The sequence below is a fragment of the Pleurodeles waltl genome, chromosome 5 (assembly GCF_031143425.1).
Source record: "Pleurodeles waltl isolate 20211129_DDA chromosome 5, aPleWal1.hap1.20221129, whole genome shotgun sequence".
Lineage (NCBI taxonomy): Eukaryota > Metazoa > Chordata > Amphibia > Caudata > Salamandridae > Pleurodeles > Pleurodeles waltl.
This window is the reverse complement of record NC_090444.1, coordinates 741,767,232-741,791,068: the sequence shown is the minus strand read 5'-3', so window position 1 is coordinate 741,791,068 and position 23,837 is coordinate 741,767,232. Positions and strand designations below refer to the sequence as shown.

General features: G+C 42.8%; 1 protein-coding gene across 2 annotated transcripts in view; it reads right to left on the bottom strand.

Annotated features, from left to right (window-relative positions):
• ANAPC1 (anaphase promoting complex subunit 1) overlaps window positions 1-23,837 on the bottom strand; it is a 614,893-nt gene that overhangs the window by 205,799 nt on the left and 385,257 nt on the right. For both annotated transcript variants that reach the window (XM_069234703.1, XM_069234704.1), the window contains exons 35-37: window positions 11,402-11,492; window positions 11,245-11,298; window positions 93-286 (exon numbers count right to left, since the gene is read on the bottom strand). In XM_069234703.1, the coding sequence (XP_069090804.1) occupies window positions 93-286; window positions 11,245-11,298; window positions 11,402-11,492 (339 nt within the window). The remainder of the gene's footprint in view (window positions 1-92; window positions 287-11,244; window positions 11,299-11,401; window positions 11,493-23,837) is intronic.

Sequence of the window (23,837 nt, the reverse complement as noted above, 5' to 3'; positions counted from 1 at the left end):
CCAGAGGCAAAATATTATAAAATATAAATGACACATGATTAGTTTATATAAATTGGTGCATTTTAGAAGATACCATTAAGGATAACACGTACCTGCCTCCTCCCAAGAAAAGAAGTCCCAAAGCCATGGAATGGGCCAGATGAAATCCATAGTTCATTTCACCGCCAGTCTTTTTGAGCATGAAGCGACAAAGCTGGAGGGCTTTTAGAGTTCCGGATCCAGCCATTACCATGGCAAGTGACAGCAGCACAACACTCAAGCAGGTCTCTAAATTATAATGACCAGTCTATGTAAATTGAGATGGGGAGAATAAATTGGTTAGTGTGGTGTATCACACCGTTGCTCTGCCAAACAACTACACTGTTGACGTTTATAATTTACAATGAATTGGATAACCTTTCACCACAGCTCTGTAGAAAATCCTGGCCAAGTACCAGCTCTGTACAAGATGGACTGTGCATCTTCCAACATACACCTACACACACCTACACACACACACCTACACACACACACACACACCTACACACACACACCTACACACACACACACACACACACCTACACACACACACCCACACACACACACACACACACACACACACACACACACACACACACACACACACACACACACACACACACACACACACACACACACCCCCACACCTAGAATTATTCTGCCTGAGTTTTGTTATTTAGGGATTTCACTAAAGACAAGTTACTTACCTTCATTAATGCCTTATCTGGTAGAGACAATATCTAGTTGCAAATTCCTTCCCTTAGAATTTTCCCCAGGCATCACTCTGGATGCGGAGATATTTCTTGAGCAGGAACCCTGCATGCCATTGGTTAGCGTCGATCGACTCTGCGTCCCTCGTTGGGGTTGTCCCCGCCAGATAGGACGTCACAGGTCCTATATAGGCACCTCCCTTGCGCACTGACATCAGTTTCTTTTCTAGACTTTCCACGCCAGAAGCACAGAGCCATGAAGAACACTGACCCCTGGTACGTCAAAACTAGGGCCTTGAAGGGGGAGTCCCTGTCCCTAGAAATCAGTTTGCAGAGCGGGGACAATGGGTGGCTTGGGAAGAAACCTGCAACTAGATATTGTCTCAACCAGATAAGGCATTACCGAAGGTGAGTAACTTGTCCATTTGATAGAGACATCTAGTTGTAGATTCCTTACCTCAGAATAGATACCCAAGCAGTGCCATCTCTGGAGGTGGGTCTGCACACCAAGATCACACCAGAAAGTCCTGCAGGACTGAATGGGCAAAGTGCCTGTCTCTACGGACCCTACTGTTCAGGCAGTAGTGTTTTGTGAACATGTGCGGAGATGCCCAAGTTGCCACCTGACAGATATCCAGGAAAGGAACTACGAATGCTAGTGCAGTGGTTGCAGCATTTGCTCTAGTATAATGAACACGCCAAACCTGAGGGGGTTGCTTTTTGGACAATGCATAGCATATTTTAATGCAGTGTACGACCCATCTGGAGATGGCTCTCTTCTGCACTGCCCGACCTTTCTTCACACCCACTTAACCAATAAAGAGTTGATCATCAACCCAGAACTCTTTGGTACGATCAAGGTAAAAGACTAATGTTCTTTTTGGGTCCAGGTGTTGGAGTCTCTCCTCTTCCTTAAAAGGATGTAAGGGTACGGAAAATGTAGGCAAGGTGATGCACAGGCCTACATGAAAGGGCATAACCACTTTTGGAAGAAAGGAGACCTGTGTGCGAAGCTCCACCCGGTCAGGATAGATGGAAAGGTAGGGAGGCTTAGATGACCATGCCTGCAGCTCCCTCACTCTGTAGGAAGGTGTAATGGCAACCAGGAAGGCTGCTTTCAAAGTGAGAAGCCTGAGAGGACAATTGTGGGGAGGGTAGTAAGGACAGCACATAAAAAATGTCAAAACCAAACTCGAGTCCCACTGGGGCACAAGGGATGGGGAAAGGGAAACATAACTGAGTTGCAGTATGCGAAATACTGCAGTGACGAAATTCAGCTGAAGCAGAGAAAGTTGAAGGAGAAAGTGATGGTGATGCAGATTAAGGCAGCGCAGGCAGGTATGCAGGGAAATGAAATCCAGCAAATGGTACAACAACAACCGCAAGGTAATGGCATGTTTCAGGCACAGCCGAGAGGCCGAGGTCGGGGTTTTGTAAATCGCGGTCCAGATTTGAATACTGTGATGATTCAAAATGATGCCCAGGGGATGAAAAAGATGTCACCATGTCATGCGTGAGGGGGCGTGGGGCATTGGAACCGGGAATGCCCAAATGTGGTGTATGATGGTGTCGTTCAACAAAGCACTGATGTCGGTACATTTCAAAATATGAGGGGTTCGAAGTTGAGAGGTCAAAATCAGAACTTCCAGAATAACATGGTTCAGATGCAGGGGTTACAGCCCATGCAGCAGATACAAATGCCACGTGTTCAACCAGCACAAATGCAGCAGGTACAACAACAGGTTCCAATGGTACCTAGACAGCAAATGCAACTACCATTAGCTCCAATGGGACAGCAACAGGTGATGCTTCCTCAGCAGGTCACAGGCCAAATGATGAGTCAAAATAACAGTGCAGCAATTCCCATTGCGTGGTGAGGATGGATTGAATGATGAATGGTCGGATGACAGTTCTGACAGTGAAGAGTGCAGGCTTGCAGCGTCCCTAGATGTAGATCAGAGGGGACCCTACGTAGAGGGAAAAGTGATGGGTCACAAGGTTTCCTTCCTAGTTGATACAGGAGCTACACGATCTACAGTCAGAAGTGCAGAGGTTCCGAAATTGCCACTTTCAGGGCGTACCATAAGAGTGGTAGGAGTAGCTAATCAGTATTTAACAAACCCGATTACAGACCCAGTTCAAGTTGAGATTGGAAACTTTCAGGGACTGCATAAGTTTGTAGTCTGCGATACTAGTCCTGTGTCCCTACTGGGAAGAGACTTACTGTGCAAAACGAAATGTTCGATTACCTGTTGTAATGAAGGGATTGAGGTGCAGACAAACAGTAATGATGAGGGGGATGATGGGCAGTTTTCAGAGTTGGAGACAGAGACCATAAATGAGGAATACCCTTTGATAACCTTATTCCAGATGCTCACAGTGAGACTTGCCAGCCGAGTTGCAGGGAACAATGACAGAGAAGGTGTGGGACCTGACAGGAAAAGAAGTGGGACTGATAAAAGGAGTAGAACCGGTTAAAGTACAGGTAAAACCCAATGCAGTGTTTCCCCAGGTGCTGCAGTGCCACATGGCATAAGATGTCCTCATCCAGGTATCGCAGATAATTGCAGACTTTGTAAACCAAGGAGTCTTGAAGGAAGTATTGAGTAGCCCATGTAATTCACCAATAATGGGTTTGAAAAAGCCTTGTGGAAAGGTTCGAATTGTGCAGGATTTGAGGAAAATATATGAGATTGTGGTGAAATGTTGCCCCATAGTGCCAAATCCCACAGTGATCATGTTTCAGGTTCCGTGTGATGCAGAATGGTTCACAGTGGTGGACCGGTCACAGGCATTCTTTTCGGTGCCTCTTCATGAGGACAACCAATTTCTCTTCAGTTTCAAATTCCTGGACAAGGTGTACAGTTGGTGCAGAATTCCTCAAGGGTTTTCGGAGTCACCATCCATCTTCAATCAGATATTGAAGAAGGACTTAGAGTCATTGGAACTGCCTTTCAGTTTGACTCTAGTGCAGTACATTGATGATTTGTTGATTGCGTCCAGAACGAAAGACGACTGCAAGTATGACACAATTGCCTTACTGAACCATTTGTGAAAGAATGGACATAAAGTGTACCCAAAGAAGCTGCAGTACTGTCAGAAAGAGGTGAAGTACTTAGGGCACTTGATTGAGAAAGGGTCTAGCAGAATATCAAAAGAAAGGGTGACTGCCATACTGCAGATGAATCCACCGACAACAAAGATGTCAGGATGTTTTTGGGAATGGTGGGCTACTGTCGCCAGTGGATCCCCAACTTCTCGATTATCTCTAAACCATTGACAAAACTGACAGGCAAGGAAATTAAGGATGACCCGAGTACCATCATTTTGTCTGAAGAGCTTGAGGCATTCATGGAATTGAGAGAGTGCATGTGCAGGGCGCCAGCTTGGGTATGCCTGATTACACGAAGCCTTTTCTACTGTTTTGTCATGAATGTGATGCTTGTTCTTTGTCTGTCTTAACACAGGTCCATGGAGGTGCAAACCGCCCAGTAGCATATTTTTCAGCTACTTTGGACCCAGTCGCAGCAGCCTTACCGGGTTGTTTGCGCGCAGTTGGTCAGAGCCTCACACAGTGTGAAGGCATAGTGATGGGACATCCTTTGACAGTAATGGTTCCACATTCAGTTGAAATTCTGTTGACCCGAACTAAGACTCAGCACATGACAAATGCTAGGCATTATGTTTGTTGATGGATCATGTTTGAGAGACTCAGTCGGAATACTGAGGGCTGGCTATGCCGTGTGTACAATCACCGGCATTCTAGAACCTTCCTGGCTCGAAAGAGTGTACTCTGCACAAGTGGCTGAGTTGATTGCCCTAACTAAGGCATGCCACGCAGGTGTAAATCTGAAAGTCACTATCTATACTGACAGCAGGTACGGATTTGGTATTGTACATGATTTTGGCAAATTATGGTAACAGAGGGGATTCATCACCTCTTCTGCCTCACCAGTGAAAAATGGCGAACAAATTAAGGATTTGTTGCATGCGATTCAGTTACCTCTTGAAATTGCCGTGGTGAAATGCAATGCTCATGTCAAGTCACAGGACTTTGTGTCAATGGGAAACGGCTATGCAGATCAAGTCGCAAGGTTTTGCGCATTGAACTGTATATCGTTCAAGGAACAGTGGGAACTACTACCTGAAACTGAAAATGAAACATGCTTGAACTTTGCATTAAGAGTGGTTGATACATTAGATGAGCTAAAATCACTGCAGGGCCGTGCTAGCAGAGAGGAAAAACGCTCTTGGCAGAGAATGCAATGTGTACAAAGGGCTGACGACTTGTGAGTTTCAGGGGAGGGGAAGTTGGTTTTGCCAAATAGTCTTTTGTCACAATTTGCAAGGCTTTACCATGGTCAGGCTCACCTTGGAACAGATGCAATGATCAGTTTGTTCAAAATTGATTGGTTCAATCCAAAATTCAGACAAGCTGCAGAGGTTACCTGTCACAGGTGCATCATCTGTCAACAAATGAATGCGGGAAAAGGGACTGTGGTGACTTTGAGCCACATAGGGAGAGCTGGAGGTCCGTTTAGCAAGATGTAGATGGATTTCATTGAAATGCCTGTGTGTGGAGGCTTGAGGTACGTGTTGGTGATTGTGTGCGTTTTCAGTCATTGGACTGAAGCATACCCTACACGTAGGAATGATAGTCTCACAGTAGCAAAGTTGTTGCTTAGGGAATTAATACCACGGTTCGGATTTCCGGTCTCTTTAGAATCAGATAGGGGCAGACACTTCGACAATGAGGTGATTAAGCTCTTGGGTGCTGCTTTGGACATTGAGCAGAAGCTGCATTGTAGCTACCGCCCTGAAGCATCAGGATTAGTGGAACAGATGATAGGTACCTTGAAGTCGAGAATGGCAAAAATGTGTGCAGCTACCAATATGAAGTGGCCAGATGCATTGCCCTTAGTGTCAATGAGAAACACACCTGATAAGAAGACAGGACTATCTCCCCATGAGATATTGATGGGCAGAGCTGAGGTTGCCCGCAGTATCTGCAAATGCTCTTGTGAAGATCACAGACGATATGGTGTTGTACTACTGCAAAGGTCTGGCTGATGTGGTCCGCTCTTTTTCCCACCAGGTGAAGGCTAACACATTGCCACCGATCAGTGATCCAGGTCACACCCTGCAAGCCGGTGACTGGGTGGTTGTCAAGAAACATGTGAGGAAGTCGTGTTTGGAGCCACGCTGGTAATACTGACAACAACCACTGCTGTGAAATGTGCAGGTGTTCCAAACTGGATACATGCCAGTCACACAAAGAAGGTAACATGTCCAACTGTTGAGGAACTTGAAGTTTCCGACTCAGCAATTCCGGAAAAGGAAGTCTCAGGGCCGGAGAATATTCAAAGGGGAACTGAGACTGAAGGAGAGCCCACTGAGGACGGCTTAGTCCCTCAAACAGTAAACAAGTTCGAGAGAGGTGACAATGAGCCTATCTCAGTAGAGGCAGCAGGAGAACTAAGTCAAGGAGAGGTTCTCCCAGAAGTAGACAGATACGGGTTAGAACTTGAGCCTGTTACAGACCCTGAAGACGAGGGTGGAACCAGCAGAGGGAGGTCAAAGAACATCAACTCCTCCTGAGCCACTTGCAGGTCCGTCAAGAGAAAACACCATAGCACAAGAGGAGGGTGCTATTCAGCGTGCTTAAAAACCAAGCAGGAAGAAAACGCATAAAGGTGATAACTGGCCAAAGAAACAAGCTGCAAGAGAAAAGTTCGGGCCAGGTGAAACAATAGAGGAAGAAATTGATACAACCAGAAGGGAGGATCTTAGTGAAGGGGAATTACAAAGCGAACGCAGACTGAAAAGAAAAAAAGAGTTGCGAATAGAAGGTACACAGGTCCTGAATGGGCATATGCGACGACATCTGAATGGCAACAAGAATTCTTAGCATTCTGTTTTGATCGAGAGGTACCAGGCCAATGTTACAGCACCTGAAATCAATCAGAGAAAGAGACTGTGTTAAAATTGAAATCGGAAACGCTGAAAAACGATACTGAAAAATTACCGGATGTGACACTGATAACCTGAATTGACACTGAAACCCGATTATGACAAGCTACTAACCGGATTTGACAAAAGGGCCCTGGGGTGAGTGGAACGCTGTAAATATTCGCAGAAAAGAAAGAGAGACTTTGAAATTTTTTTTTTTAAAAAGACGACCTTTAAATCGTCCTCAAGTTGATTGTTTGTCTTATATCTTCTGTTATCTGATTCTTTACAGATCATGGCTTACACTAGCGGAAGTAGCAAGAAGGGTAAAGTGTGTGGTTGATTGAGTATTATTATATTAGGTATTGTGTGCGGAATAATAATTATAGGTGTCATTGTGGGAATGACTCGGTTAGATAAAAAGGTGACTAACAATACTTCAAAACCTGAGACTGCTACCCTAACACCGAGGGAAAAGTTTGAGCAGGATACAAAACACTTGCATGAGGGAACTAATTCAAAGGGGGAACTTTCTACTAATGTCTTATATCGCTTGCTGAATGAGTACGGTGATACAATGTATGAGATGAACTCTTATGTGTGCACAAAGATTCCTTCATCAGTACAAGAAGGGGTCACCTACCATAGTTTGCCTTTAACCTACGCGATAAGCTATAGTTTGCTACTAACAAGATTCTATGACCAGGAACATGTACAATATTTTTATTCAAATCTAGATGTAGTGTTTTCTTTTGTGCCTGTGATTGAATTTCTGAACAAATTAGCTAAAGAGCATAGTATAAAATTAGTTAGAGGTTTCTTTGAGCCGACATTAACCTTTGGCACAGCTTATGCGCATCGCAATAATTTGACCTGCCTACTAACACCGGTGGAGAAAAGCTTCTTAGATCAAACTGATGATAGACGCAAAGCACTGAAAGAAAGGCTAGAAAAGGGGTTAGAAAAACGCACATATGCCAATGATTATGCTTACACCGCAATTAAAACGCAGGGCACATTAGCTATAGATGCATTACCTGTAGGAAGGCTTAGTATATATAGGCTGAAATCTGATCATGACACTATTTGTGGGAACGAGTGAATGCAGGCATGTGTTTTTGTTTCAGAGTAAGTGGACATTCATGTTAAATGGGCAGGATCCAGCAATCCCTGGGATCTATTATATATGTGGACTTAATGCTTATTACCGTCTCCCTAAGGGATTGTATAGGACATGTTATTTGGGAATAGTTTTCCCAAAGATTTACCAGATTGACGACTTAAAACAAATACCTAAAATGTCTGAATTACAACATGCTAGACAAAAGAGAGAGACAGCGGCTGCTGTCGTTGGTGACATATTTGGAGCCAAAATTCCTTCAGTGGGGATTATCTTAAACTCCATAAAGATTCGGAAGTTGTCTACTACTGTGGATAACATGGTGACAAATTTTACAGGGGCTATACTCCTGATGGATACTGAACTTGCTGCGGAAAGAGCTATGACTCTTCAAAATCGGCTTGCTTTAGACATTCGTTTAGCAAAGAGCGGCGGAGTCTGTAAGATGCTTAACGAGCGTCAGTGCTGCTCGGTCATTCCCGATAATAGTAAAAAGATTAGAGGTATGTTTACTAACCTAACTAGAGATAGTGCAGATTTGAAGGAGCTGAAAGAACCTGGAGTTTGGAAGAGAGTTGGAAAGGGAATTGCCAGAGTAAGAAGTTGGTTTAGCAATATTTGGAATGGGGTTCTTGCAAAAATATTAGGGGGTTTATTAATTGTCCTGATTTGTTTATTGGTTTTATGGGTAGCATGCAAAATTAATGAAAGAATTATCAGAAATTGGACAAAAAGAAGTAAAAGAAATGAAGAAAATGAAAGGGAGAAAATGTTTAATGAAATTTGGGAAAGCTCACACAAAGGGCAAGATGTTGAAATGTGCATTATGCGCAAAGTGAAAAATTGAAAGTGAAAGGTTGAAAGGGAAAGGTTTGTGTGATGACTAGAGTCATTAGAGGAGAGACTGAGAGAGTGTAGCTTATATAATCAATAATTAACATGAAATGTTTGTGAACTAATGTATAATAATGCCGCATAGAAACTATATTAACCTGTTTTGCTAAAACGTGCACTTGAAATGTGACCACGGGGAGTGGCCGCCAATGTATACGGGGACTAATGAAACTGACTAATAATGGTGAAATGTTTATTAAAATTGTGTTTTACATTAATGTTGAAAGGCTAAATGTATTAGATTCTTGCTAATAAAGCAGTAGGCCTTAGTTAGCATGAGTCGAGACCTAGCTGCCTGACTCTCATATTAAATGTATTTTTCTATTGTGCAGTGTGCTGACTTGTTAAAGGACATGAACTCTTGTTTTTTCTAAAAGTTAGAAGCTGAATTTTACTGTAGTAGATCCGTTCTCATGAATTTCACCCTGCCTATAGTAACATTTCTTTTGCTAAATGCAACAGTGTAGATTAACAAGGTCGCTTAAACCGGTACGGACAATGGAGCCACTGACTGAAGATGTACAAAGGACCCCAAGACGATGAAATCATACCGGACACACCACCCGCTAAAGACGTCAATCATAAGCACCAATAAAATGTGTGGGAAATGTTGTGGGGCGACAAAATTTGATGACTTAATATAGTTTTAATTGGTTATAGATAGCGGGGTGCAACCCCTTATCCAATCAGATTTTAGGGGAATGTACAACGAAAAGGGGATAAAAACCCATGTCACCAGGAAGTGAATCAGAATTAGGGAGTAGGAGACTAGGAGAGGGGGAGATGCTGATGCTGTATTTTATGATCCAGAAACGTTGTCACTTTTATCAGTGACTGGATGACTTATTTAGAACCATACTTGTCCTTAGATTTGCCCTTTACACTTTACCTCCTTATGGGGGAAGTGCCCTTTAACCGGAGCTGAATTACTGATGCCGATTCAACTGATGTCCTGAAGACGAAGACAGAGCTTGATTGCTGACCAAACTTGGAGGGTAACTATTTGACAATGAAATTGTGATTGTCTGTTTGCTTTTCCTTTCTAGGTACTAACTGCTCTCTTTTGACAGGAGCCATAGTTAGATGTTTTCCAAATTGGTGTTACGAAATTGTTTTGCATGAAGCCCAACATGCCAATGCTAATTAGAGGCTAGGTGAGGGGTTCACTAAAACTGACGCAAACCGACAAATGACTAAATCTATGCTATGTTGACCGATGTGCTAATGATAGTCTATGTTCAAGCATTGCTATATTCTAATGATTCTTGCCTTGATGAAATCTTATCAGAGTTGCCATTTGTGACTATGCTAATGTGTTTCTTGGTTTTGAGACTAATAAATCTGCTAGTAGTATTGTAAACAATAGGGAATAAATATCACTAAATTCATACTAAACTGGTGTGGTTATTCATGACTGCAAGGTCAGGGTGGTGTCTTGAGTTTGATTAATGACTTTGACTAAAGTGAAATGTGTTATTGTGATAAATATTGATGACATTTTTGATGTATTGTTTGATATGTTGATTAGCTATCTCGTCCTAAGGTGTCTCTCAACAGGGTCAAAAGATTCATTGGCATAAAAACGAGTCCCAATGTGTAGAAATTGATCATAGAGGGACGCGTTATCAGTAGCATCTGCCCAGGAACCTCGGAATCATCATCAACAGAAAAATTAACATGACTGCACAAGTAAACATCGTCACTGCGTTCTACTTCCACACCCTCAAAATGCTGAGAAAGATCTTTAAGGGGCTCCTAGGCGGCACCAGAAAAAACACTACTCCCAACCCAGACACCAACAAGTTGGACTACTGGAGCACCGGCTACAAAAGGATCACCAAGCAACTCACCAGAAGGTTACATTTCTTCCAGTACTCAGAAACTAGATTCACCCTCAGCCTACCACAAAGAACTCATCACACCAAACATCAATGATCTCCACTGGCTCCTGATGGACAAATATGCTCACTTCAAACTCCTCACACACAGACACACACTCAAGACACTACACAGCGTACCCATCCACCTGAACAGTTACATTTCCATCCTTCAATCACCCAGATACCCCTGCTCTGCAGGACTTGCACACTCCTAACACATAAAAAGAACTAGATCAGTAAGACAGGCATTCTCTTTTATCCCTTATATATTGTGGAACGACATCCCACTCCATATCAGAGCCTCTTCCTCTCTTTTATTACAGGAAAAGCTGAAGACACAGCCTTTCAACTAATCAACCTACCCTAGACCTTGCTAAGTATACATATCTGCTAAGCACCAGGATACCCTCACATATGATAGTGTGGTTTACAAATACACATAACATAACCACTTAAATCGTTGGCGTAAACTCTACATGACACAGAATTTCGCAAAATGTTGCACTCAAATGGATAACAGGGAGAGGAAGTCAAAATGTTGGAAAACATGCTATATTGTATCAGAGCTCTGGATGCAAAAACGGGACATTCAACTATATCATAACTCACTAACAATTATTTTACAAATGTTTCACAATTTTGTTACAAAAGCATTTTAAAAATAAATACTTACAATAGTTGCAGCAGCAGTTGACAAGCACTCAATGAAATCTTTTGCAAACTTGCACTACAGAGAGAGAGGGCAGAAGAGAGGGCATAAGCAAAGAGTGAGAAACAAAAGTAAGAAAACTTTTCAGTGTAGAAAACTATGTATACCAGCCTTTTCTTACCAAGCAGTTAAATGCTGATGTGTTTGCTGAGCCAGCAAATCGAAAACCCAGTGCCAAACATGCTCCAGCAATAATGTAGATATGAGCTTGTCTAGTGATGAAAAAAAAGTTTAAAAAAAGTAAGTCAACGTCATTCATTGTCATTTTCATTACAAAACACAAGAATAGTGGGCTTTGTGACCAGTAAAAAAGTTACTTATAAGTACAGTTGTCCAGCATTGTCATCTTTTACAGTTTTGCAAGCTTGTATTGCTCTCCATCAGCATGAGGGAAATACATGGTTTAAAAATGCTTATCCCTAAGAGGTGAGCGAAATCTGCATAATTTACTATAGCGTAATAACATCAATTTCCACAAAATTACAAGAAATTATGTGAAATTATGCAAAAATACATCTCACACTCCAGAAATTACTCAGTGGTCCATTTGGGTAAAACTGAATTCGAAAATTAAATTTTGAGTTTTTTTCAAGTTGCCTGTATTCAAAACACTGCGGCTCTCCTTCAAATGTGTAGTTTTGAACTCAAACATTACCTGCACTGGTTGCTTGGGAAAAAAAAGTTAAAGGACTGCTACTTGCGTTGAAAACAATGTTGTTTGCATTCAGACATGTACTTTTGCACTCAAATTCTACCCAAACGGTATACTCTGGGAAAAAAAGGATTTAAAACAAAATCTACCTGAAATGGCGTTTGCGTTCAAAAGTTATCCAAACCATACATCTTGCATTAAAATTTCTCAGCACAATTACGTAGTGGGACAATTTTGCAAAATTAATAGGAATTGTGCCAATTACACCAAGGCAATTCAAATTTTGCCGAGGCTTCCTTAGTACAGTATGAGACGGAGAGGTTTTCAGTTCTTCTACCTCTGGAATCAATCAGAGCAAAGATTTAAAGAGCATTAGTAGTATTGAAAGTTAATTGCCAGCCTTTAGCAGAAGGAAGAGGTTGCATGTGAATCTGTGAAAGATACCAACACTGGAGAACTGCAGTTACAGGTTACTATTCCCTATACAAAAATGGACCTTTCACAGAATCACAAACATGAATTAAGACTGGCAAGTAGCAGACAAATAAATAGCAGAAGGCAGGCATTGGGCTCACCCATTAATGAAAGATATTTTGATCAATGGCTTTTCCGCTAAGTTTTCTGATCATTTTCCAGACTAATACTTTGGAGATGACTCACAGAATGACACAAATCAAAGATCAGCAGCATCACTGGCATTCATCTGGAAAAACTCGCTCTCAATCTATTAGAAAAGGGCTTCCTCTGTTGCAGAGACCACACAATGAAAGCCGCAGTCCAGCGAGAATGTCAATCCCTTTGATAATGTTTCAAATAGAGATATGCACATCTGTTGTTTCTCTCCCAGTAAAATGTAAGACATCTTGTGATATCTAAAGAGTATAGAAACCTCTTAGCTGGTGATTTTAGATTCAGAAATAAAGTAGGTGACACCAAAACAAAAATTGATTTCAGCTGCTTTCTAAAGCTAAAAAACAAGATCGCCATTAGTTGAATTCTGAGTCTTAAGTCTTAACTTTGATAAAAGCAGTAGACAAGGTAGAATATGATGAGGTTTCATTGGTAGCTTCTTTTCCAGGCCTAAAGAAACTTTCCACTTAAAAGAATATGTTTTAATATTGTTTTAGCTTTGACAACACTGAAATGTCCAAGGATACAAAGTCTCCAGAAGCCAAGCAGGTAGCTAAAAGGAAGCCACATTGGGGTAAAGAATATAGCCACAGTCCTTGTTCAGGAGGGGTAGATGTGCCTTGAAACTGACAGGTGCTGTTGCTGATAACCTTTTAGATATCTGTACTCAAGTCCAGCCTTGCCATGATGAAACCTTGACACTGGGCATATATTTTTCTCTCCTCACCTTAATAAGTAGCACGAGAGAAGCACAGCAGGGGAAACATAAGCAAACACTCCAGAATATGGCTTTGGAAATTCTCAATTCTATTCCACCACCCTCCTTTCTGTGTTGAAGAAGTTGCAGTTAGAATTTGCCTGAAATACACATAGGACAAATGCATGGCCACCCAAAAATAAGAAGCTCACAGTCAGTTGTTCAACTCCATCTCATGACAGGATGTTTCATCATTACTAAGGAATTATCTCTCATTAGAATAATACACAAAGCCAGCCTATTTGTTGAAGGCTGAAGCACTCGCCTCATTGTCAGATATGACTACTTGAAGGCAATCAATGTCAAAACTGAGCACACAATCCCAATGTAAAATGTAACCAGCAGAAGCTCAAAAAATATATTAACTTCAAAAAGATATTAACACCCATTTCAGAATGCGCAATAGTCCTGTTTACCAACTATTTGTTTGAGAAACTGCTTAGTCTCACAGTTTAGGGCTAGGATTTTTAGATCTTTTAAAGCTGACTATGCTGTGATACACACATTCTAGTAACACAGATAATACCCCCTTGTCTGGGAACCCAGATGTTTATAGTGAGGGGATCTGAAAGAAACAGTAACTAGAGACGTTTCAGAGGAATGCTTGGGAATTCTAATTTATGGCTAAATTAACTGATATTTGGAACCCATCTGTCACAGTGACAGATTTTTAGGCTACGAAGTCCCAGGAGCTCCTGCATGGTAGAGAGAACAAGAGGGGGGGATTTAGATGGAGTTTGGTTTGTTTGGGCTTATTCTTCAAATTGAATTACTACATGTGCTGTTCAACCTGGATTGCTGAATTTGCTGGTGGCAGTGTTGATAGTTCAAGAGATTTGCAAAGTTAATTGTAAGACTGATAGGATTCAGATTCATGCCCCAATCTCTTGGAATCCGAAAAGCATCTTCTAGACTTCAATGAGGCCAAAAAACATCTGTTTTGGTGACAGGTGATGTTAGGAAGAGATGTCATATGGTGCTGTTCTGACAAATAACATGCTAAAATCTTTGCACGACCCTCAGTCTGGACAAAGTACTCACCGCTCTATTCACTCACTGGCTGAATTAGTGCCAACTCTGTCTGTAGCTCTGCTGATAATGTAGGTAGCGTATCTTCAGGCAGAATAATCTCCTGAGTCTTTCTGTTCTCCTTAAGTAGATCAACAAAATAGAGCAATACCATTCTCCACCCTTAAGGATCATATCTCCCCAAGACAGCCAGTGAACTGGAAGGTTTAACAGTAGTTTTTGCTGTAATGTTCACTGCATCTTGCCCTCCATGTGTTTAATCATCTTTATTCTCTATCAGAGGTCGGTGAACAGGGTGTGGTTTAGCCTTTTTATACACTTTGAGTGGCTGGGGTAATCACAAGATTCAATCAATCTGTCCAAATGGGTACTTAATATAGCATTTTATAATTCTCCTTTATTCTTTTGATGATGACAGAAACCAAAGACACGGACTTCATAGCAAATAAATATTCTTCACATAGGGATTCCAAAATGTTGTGTCAGAATTCCACTGTTTTTTTCTTGAAAAACATTTCACCTCACTGAGCATGAACATATCTGCTACATTCTCCATTAAGATGTGAAATCCTCTTATGTCGTCTGGAGGAGAGGCGGGTTTATTCAGGGGAGGGCATTCTTCAGGGACAATAATTAGCTCTCACTTGTAACTAAATAGGCACATGGTGAAAATGAAAACAACTAGAATAAAGAAATGCAATAACAATCTACAATGAAAAATGTGAAAACCTTTCTTTTGGTGCAACATTCATGAACAAAATAAAGAAAATTAAAGCAATGTAAATATTCAATTTTCTCATAAATAAAAGTGATATTGGTTATAAAAAGGACAAGGCTAAATGAAGCTAGCTGTAGCAGTGAGAGTCGAGGCAGCTGCAGAATGTGAGGTAGGTGTCAAAGTTGGTGCAAACATAGTGAGAACTGTAGAAGTAGAGTTATGATTTATACCAAATTTTCGAATTAATATGAAAGAAAAACATTGATACATCTTCATTTTATATTCTTAATAGATGTGTTGCCTTACACTGCATCAGTCCTCTTTTTCATATAGATCCCGTCAGCTTTCCTTCCATGACCTAAATTATTGCAGCCCTCAAGGAATTCATATCCATCTCCTCATTCAGGAGATCTTGAAAGTCTTCCTCCAAAACCTCATGTTGCCATTTACATAATAAAAGTTTAATTAGAGGCAGGGACTTACACCATTAAGACAACAAAGCTGCAAGTTCTGCTTGCAGAGGAAAAGTAGGAAGCTAAGATAGATATATGGCAAAGCTGAGGCTGTGGGAAAAGTTGAGAAAACAGTGGTGTCAGAACCAAAAACTGGTGGAGAGACTAGGGATTGAAATCTTTTCTGGTCTATTTAAATCAGTAGAGGAGTTCAGTAGCCAGAACTCACACCACAGGTGGATGAGAATATTGTTGTCAGACTGCTGATGGATAGTAGGGACAGATAGTCAGCTACGTCTAATCACCACAAGCATACTTCTGCTTATCACAAATTAAATAAATTAGGATGATCTTATGGGGGTTAGAACTGACTTTAGGAAAATACTCTTGATTCTTTGTTGCTAATGTTGGCTCAAGGGACCCAGGTTATATGATATACTATAGCCAACATGGACCAAGGTACCATCGACTTGGCAGACATTAATGATAAACATCTTTAGACTGTTGATGAGACTCTGGCTGATAAAGGAGTTGAGATTGTCTACAAATGTCATGTGGGCAAGGTTACCATTGAGATCAGCAAGGAAGTTACTGACAAGCAAGTTTTCAGAGAGGGTGGTCACTGAGGATGAGGTTTTATTGTTGGGTACAATGCAACCAGGATAGTGCACGGGTTCCTCACACAAGTCGAGGGCAGAACATTCCTAATTTTTCCACATGCTTCACCATTATGCACTTCAGGAGAATTTGTATTTAGAGGAACTCAATGCTTTATTTTTGAGGGAAAAGTGACGTTCTTTGTCTATTTCTTAAGAGTGTCCTAAAAATGATAGGTTATCTCAAAGTCTTTAAGAGTCTGCTTTGGATCCAAGTAACAGACACAATATTTTGATGTTTTGAGGGCAGTTGAGAACAATGTTTGGAGGCAGGATGTTTTACATAGTTTGATGTTGGATTACATTGTTTATGAAAGTTTATAGGCCGTAGTGAAATAAATGAAAATGCTGTAGGTTTAAAAGGTGGTAGAGATTGTCCAGTATCACAGAGACAGACCACACATGAAGAGCTGAGAAGGACTGCAATTGGGACTAGGAGATACCAGGGGTAAAGATTTTTTTCAAAGGTATATTTTCTAGAAGCAGTCAAAGGGTACTACGCTGTAGCAGGTTCTTTGAAGAAAAGAGCAATATATCGTAAAGAGCATAGCATACAACTCCTTTCACATGATATACAGTGGAAAATCTGAAGAAAGACTCAAGGGGAAGAGTTCAAGTCATGCTACTTCACTGGCTGCATAGCAGGCCCAAAGAAATAAGTGGGTAGGCGACGACTAATACCGAAAAATAAGTTACTTCCCAGTAGTAAGGATCGTTCAGTGGATACTTAATCTACCTCCAGAGTTTTCACCTGTAGAACCACCCCAGGCGTCAGACTGGATCCAGAAACTTCAAAGCTTGGCGGTCCCCAGCAGAGGGCGAATGATTCAGTCCGCACGAGAAGTGACATCAGATAACCCCAACAAACACATATTGAGTCCGCCCTGGCATACCGAAGTCAGTTACCCTCCATTGTTTCCAAGTCTCTGAGGTGAAAACGTTAAATGAAAACAGGAAAACGTTTTGCAGTACCTTATTAATTGGGGTGTAGGAATCATCCAACAAATGGGGAGGTGGGTGGGACGGATGAAGTAACCTTTTCTTCTGGTGGATACTTATACCTATAGATTCCTCACACGTAGAGCAGTTGCACAGCAATACCCCACCTTGGGAAGGAAACCAGCCCTCATTCACAACACCAACCTGACTGAAAAAAATGAGGTGAAAGGAGGACGACAGCTAAGGGCTTGTAGCTCACCTACCTTCCTAGCAGATGTTATTACAACCAAAAATACAGTTTTGATAGTTAATATTCGAAAGGTACAATGGTGGAGGGTTCAAACGGAGTACCCATAAAAAAAAGTAAGAATCAAATTCAAGTCCTGGTATGGAATCACAAAGGCAGTGGGAGGAAAAAGATCAGTCAAGCCCTTGAGAAAAAGCATGACCACAGGGAGGCTTAAACACAGATGGTTGATCCAGCAGACAGAGGTGGCTAAATAACCTTTTACAGTGCCAACAGCAGATACCCCCTGAGCCACAGAAAACACAAACTGCAACACAAGATAACTTGACTGTCTGTGCACCATGCAACAAAGTTGCCCCATCTGCCGGAAGAGACATTCTTGGTGGAAGAGCTTCGCGCTAAAAAGATGACATTTAAACCACTTCCTGTGGCAGCTGAAAGGAGCCAAGTTATCCCTGCTCAATCTCCAATGATGTACATGGAGGTCTCAGAGATTGGCGTGCAGAACCATTCTGCCCGAATGAGAAAGAAGTTCTAGCATGAATGGCAGGTGGAGAGGATGGCACATGGAGAAGTGTAGGGGGTCTATATACTACACCCTTCTTGGCCAACCCCAGCAGTTATGAGAATGACTCAGGCCCAATCTGAGTGAATCTTCCTCAGAAGCCGAGAATCAAGGGTATGGGGGAAACGCGTAGTGCAGCAAAAAGTTCCACTTCAACTAAATTGTATCCCGGAAGGCTCTCCTCAACAGATACTGGAGGATGCAGATTCGTGGGCATTGAGCATTTTCTGAGGAAGCAAACAAGTCCACCTGAGGAGTGCCCAACAGGGCAAAGATATTTTGGACTACCCCCAGCAGAAACCATTCGGGATCGGCAAGATGACACCAGTTCAGACTGTCAGCTCTTACATTCAGAGACCCTGGTAGGTATTTGGTGTTAAGCCAGATCCCTTGGCGGTGTGCCAAAGACTACAGAATCAATACTTCAAGGCAAAGCAGGCGAAATGCTATTCCCCCTTGCTTGTTGACATGCACCATTGCGGTTGTGTTGTCCGTCAAGGTCTAGATGGACTGACAGACAATAGAGGGGAGGAGGGCCTTTGGCGCCAGTGGAATTGCCCGCAATTCTACCAAGCACCTACTCCTCCAGAAACCAGAGACGTCTGATCTGTAGGCTGAATCTGTGATAAAGGGAGGGAATAACCTGCTTTTACAATTTTTAGGACCCACTGGTACGAAGTAATGGCCTTCCAGGTGTGTAGAAAACAGGACATACCTCCTCTCAGAGGCCTCGCGTAGGGTTCAGGAAGATAACCAGACCTGCTTTCCTTAAGGGTGTTGGAAAGCAGGCCTACCCCGTCCACTGCCAGGGACTCTGTACCTTCTGACAAGCAGGTTCTGCTGCTGTTGTTGCCGCAGGAGGGATGGCGGGTACTGACAGGGATGAAGAGAATCCCCTTCCGAAGCATAGAAAGCAACAAAAGCTTGTACTGTCCTTAGAAGGTAAAAGTTGTAAGACTAAGGATCTTGCAAAGGCTTTGCTGGTTTTAAACCTCTCCAGAGCAGTCAGCTTTATTTCCAAAAATTTGAATGCCTTCGAAAGGTAGGTTCATTAGGTTAGCCTGGACACTGGAGGAAAACTTTGGCATCTGAAGTCAAGCATGCCTTCTTACAGAGATGAAAGTGCCCATTGCTCTGGCGACTCAACTCGCGGTTTCCAAGCCTGATTTTATGATGTGCTGCAAGGCACTCTGGCCATCTGCTATGACCTCTTGGAAGTATTCTTTCATGTCAAGAGGTGAATGAGGAAATATAATTTGCTTCATGTCCCACAAAGCATGGTTATATCGAGCCGGCAGACAGTTTTCATTAAGGGATTTGAGGGCATGCTTCCTGCTGAGAAGACTTACTTACCTCAAGCCTTCATCCTTTTTGATTCCCTGTCAGATGGGACCGTCAGGACGATGCCACCGTACTGTGCCCCAGAACAGGAGGCCTGTATATCTAGGCTTTCTGGGGATGGGTGAGAAGTCTAGGAAGTTGGGTCGCCAAGGGCTGAATGATATATGCGGTCCACAAGGTGAGTGACTGCTGGTGAAGAGGAGGTTTCTCCCATGCAGCTACTACTGGGTCCAGCTGAGCGTCATTTAACTGAAGAACTGGCTCAGCTGGAGCCATGGAAGAAAGCAGAACCTCTCTGATGACATTAGTTTTAAACTCTGTGTGGGAAATTTCAAGTCCTGAGGTGTCCAGTCTGCTTGTAGAGGTCAATCCTCGAAAATCCAAGTGTTTCTGAATTAGACTGTCTTCAAAATAGTGCTCCATTGGGTCCCATTTGGTTCCAAATAGCTAATGGAGATGGGATCTATACACCTCTTCTTCCGGGATCCTCTTGGTCTCCCAATGGGGTTGGACTGGTGGTTTGACATCAGGCTGCGGTGGCAGTGGCTCTGTGGCAGAGGTCAGAGGAGGTGGCAGAGGTCGTGGTGAAGGTGGGAGAGGCGCTGTCCACGACGCCGGTGCAGCATTATACTTCGCAGCGCCAAGTGGAAGCATTCATAGCACTGGTCCTGCAGGAGCGGCTCCAAAGATCATAAAGAGACTTTTGTGAAAATGGCATACATAGCATTAAGAAATGCTGCAGGATCCGCACCTTGCGCCGGAAGATGTGGTATGCGGAGGCTGAAGGGGTTGCTGGCATCAGGCTTCTCTGTAGGAATAGAGACAAGCTCCGGCGGTGAGGATCCTGTTGGAGAGGGGGAAACATCAAGGAGACCTACCTCTAGGCCACGTAGATTATCCCTTGCTCGAGCCATAAACAGTTTGGCCTCACACTCCTAAAAGGTTTTGGGATGAGGCAAGAACAACACAACTTAGTGTTGTGATCGGAGCCTAAACACCACAAACAAATAGCATGGGGATCAGTGATGGATGGGCCTTTGACCCCTTTGCAATCCCTGCAAGGCTGAACCCTGACTCTGACGGAAAAAATGGCTCCGGATCCGTGTTGAAGGTGTGAAAAGAAGGAAACTGATGCTGGTATGCCTAGATAGGTGCTAAATAGGCTTGATGGTGTCATCGGATGTCACTTCCGATGCCAACGGAATTGACTACCCACTCCTGGTGACCTCCAAGCTTTGAAGTTTTCAGAACCAGTCTGACTCCTGAGGATGTTCTACAGGGGAGGAATCTCCAGGTAGAAATATCCACCAGAATTATATCTATTTATATCTTTTTCCTGCCTTACTCCTTATTAGACAAGGTCATTAAAAAAGACCTCGCACAGGTCATAGAGGAGTTTTTCCGTCTAAATTTGGGATCGGTCACCAAGTTTAGTGTGGTGTGAGAAACTTTCAAGGTCTATATACGTGACGTTACCATAGCCAAGCATATGGGTGCCCTGAAAGCCATGCGTGGCCGTTTGGTGCAGTTTGATGAGGACATTAGGGAACTGGAGTGAGAGCACAAGATCTCAGCTAATGACGATCTGATGGGGAAGATTAAAGAAAAACTAATGGAATCCCATGAAGTCGTGCAAGAAGACTGAGACATTTAGGTAAATACGCAATGGTGCGCACTTATGGAGAGGGGAAGCGCCCTAGCGTGATATTCCCTGCTGAGGCCCAACAAGGAACTAGACGCGGAGCTCCGTCTATACCTCAAGGTCTATTTGTGATCCTGCTGGGATAGCAGGTAGATTCCAAGGTTATTATGCAGATTTGTTCATGTCTACAATTACAGACGACACGACTGGCATAGAGGAATATCTGGAGCACATCGCATGATTTGGCTTTTGAAGGCAGACAGGGAGCGCCTGATGTCCCCACTTCAGCCTGCGGAGCTGCACAGTGCCCTAAAAGACATGTCTTCGGGTAAAGCTCCAGACTGATAGGCTCACAGTGGCGTTTTAAAAAGTGTACCAAGAACTACTATTACCGGACCTGCAGGCATTGTTTACTGAGATGGCTGGGGACACCTTACTACCACCCTCCATCAGGGAGGCTTTAAATGTCACCCTACTTAAGCCTGTTAAACACCCTGAGCAATGCTCATCCCTCCTAAATGTAGACAAACTTTACACACAAATCCTGGCTAAAAGACTGGCACCACTCCTTCCTAGAATAATTGGGCCAGAGCAAGTTGGATGGATACCTGGCCATAATCTTACAATGAACCTCCAAACTCTTTTTGGTAATCAAACAGTATGAGCGGTTGCGGTCTTTATAGATGCAGAAAAGGCCCTCGACTCAGTCAAATGGTGCTTCATAGTGGTCGTGTTGCTGCATATAGGAGTGGGAGAGATCTTCATTCAGTTAGTACAGACCCTTTATGCTAGTCCCACAACCCGAGTAAGGGTCAATGGCATTGTTTCAGAACCCTTTGTTGTCACCAGAGGCCCCAGGCAAGGTTGCCCGCTTTCACCACTACTGTATGCCCTTGTGGCAGAACCATTGGTGTGTGCCCTGTGTGAGTACCATGGCCACAGGGGAGTCCACTTTCCGGTTACACCTTGACACTTTCTGCCTATGCCGATGATACCCTTTTGTATATCCAAGAGGTGGTACGACTGGTGGCCACTTGGACCTGAAGATAAACTAGACATTTTGTTTCAAAGTAGCAGGTATTACTACACCAAAGATGGGAATTGCCTCCAGTAGGTAGCTAAGGCCAGTTTCACAGCCCCCAGAAAATTTCACAGCAAGAATACACCTAGCTCTGTTTGACGCTCTAAGAGTGGAGAGTGCAAGCCTAAAATTACAAAAGCTATGCCCACCGGCATTGGGTAACCTAGGACTTCTTTTAATGCAGCTAAGATTTCCACCCAGTAACGTTTACTAAGGGCACAGTCCTTAAATTTGGTGTAGTTTTGCCAGAAGGAGATCTCAATTAAGCATGACCTCATGGTGGGTCTCCCTCCTATGAACACTGCAAAAGCATTTTTTTAAGTTTTTTTTTTGTCATAAGTGTTCCCATTTTTCATCCGATAATCCCTTCCTAGTGTACCATCTGATTTAACCCGAACAGTAAGCATGGGTTTAGAGTTGCATCCTTCAGAATTTTATAGATTTCAGAAATTTTACCTTCTGAATCTGCAGATGTGGCTATACATTTTTCTTTAAAGGAGTACAGTCTCTTACACCTGCCTCCCTCATTTCAGGATGCTTCTTTCAGTTTAAATTGAGTGTATCAATTTCTCTCCCTCATCCAGAAAGGACCCAGCTATAAATCAAATCGGCCTTTGAAGTGCTTCAGTAGAAACAGTCCAGCCCGAACTGCCAGCAAGACCCCCTCCGAACACGAACATAAGCAACCTCATACTGATTTATATCTAGTTAGGCCTCGTTAGTCAGGTGTGACTTGATCCCTGTAGCACAGTGAGCACGGGAACCAGGCCTGGGCATGCCTGTTACCTTTAGGGCATCACACTGAGAAACACAAAAAAGTGAGAAACACAAAAAAGTAGTGACTGGAGACATACTTTAATTAGTTTCAGCCACTGTTCATTACACAAGCCACATTTCAGTCCATAATTTTTTTGTCCTCTGTCATCTCAAACAAGAACCAGCCAAAAGCAAATGAGCCTTGGTGCTGCTCCAAAGCAAACAGTTTAGTCTAAACTGCCAGATATCCTATCAATGGGAACATAGACAACCCCAGACAGGTTTCGGTCCAGTTAGGCTGTGTTAGTGCAATACAGCTTGGTTCATGTGGCATAGCGTGCACAGACTCACATCTAGGCATTCCTGTCAAACTCAGGGTGTCTCAGAGGAAAACAAAAAAGTGATGGGTGGAATATTTGGGTCACATAAGACCCCTAGTCCTCCTCTCCGTGGCACACTCCAGCTCCAAGGAGAATCCAGAGGAGCAAGAACGGCACAATGGGCCTTCACCATCAAGGTCCAGGATGCCTCACAGTACTCAGGCTAACACTAATCAAGAGAGTCAAGGCAGAGTTATCATCCCTTCCACTTAGCCGCCATATCAAGCAGTGCAGCAGGAGACCACCTGGAAGAAAGAACTTGGCCAGCTGATAATCAAGGATCATTTGATCCAGTAAGCAGACAACTATATCCCTAAATTTATCAGTGTTCAGGTGATCTATAAGTGTACGTAGATTAGACCTTGGAGAGGCAAATTGCACAGGAGCCCAAGACAGTACGCGCTGTCATGTTGGCACAATACCTATGCCCCCTCCACAACAAATCTTTTTGACAGACAAGATTACCTGTTACTGAGTATACAAGAAAGAACAAAACATTTCAAATGGTTATGTAAATGTTTAGTAACCTCTTGCAGATTCATCAAGTGCTTTATGTACAGTAATTTACCATAGTGTCCAATAATTTTTCTTGCCAAAAATACATATCAGAAATTGTGACCAAATACTTAAGAGCTGCATGAATACAAACAAAGAACTTAATGCCTGTAAAATGGCATGGTAGGGCTCCTTGAGTACCCTCATTAGATAACTT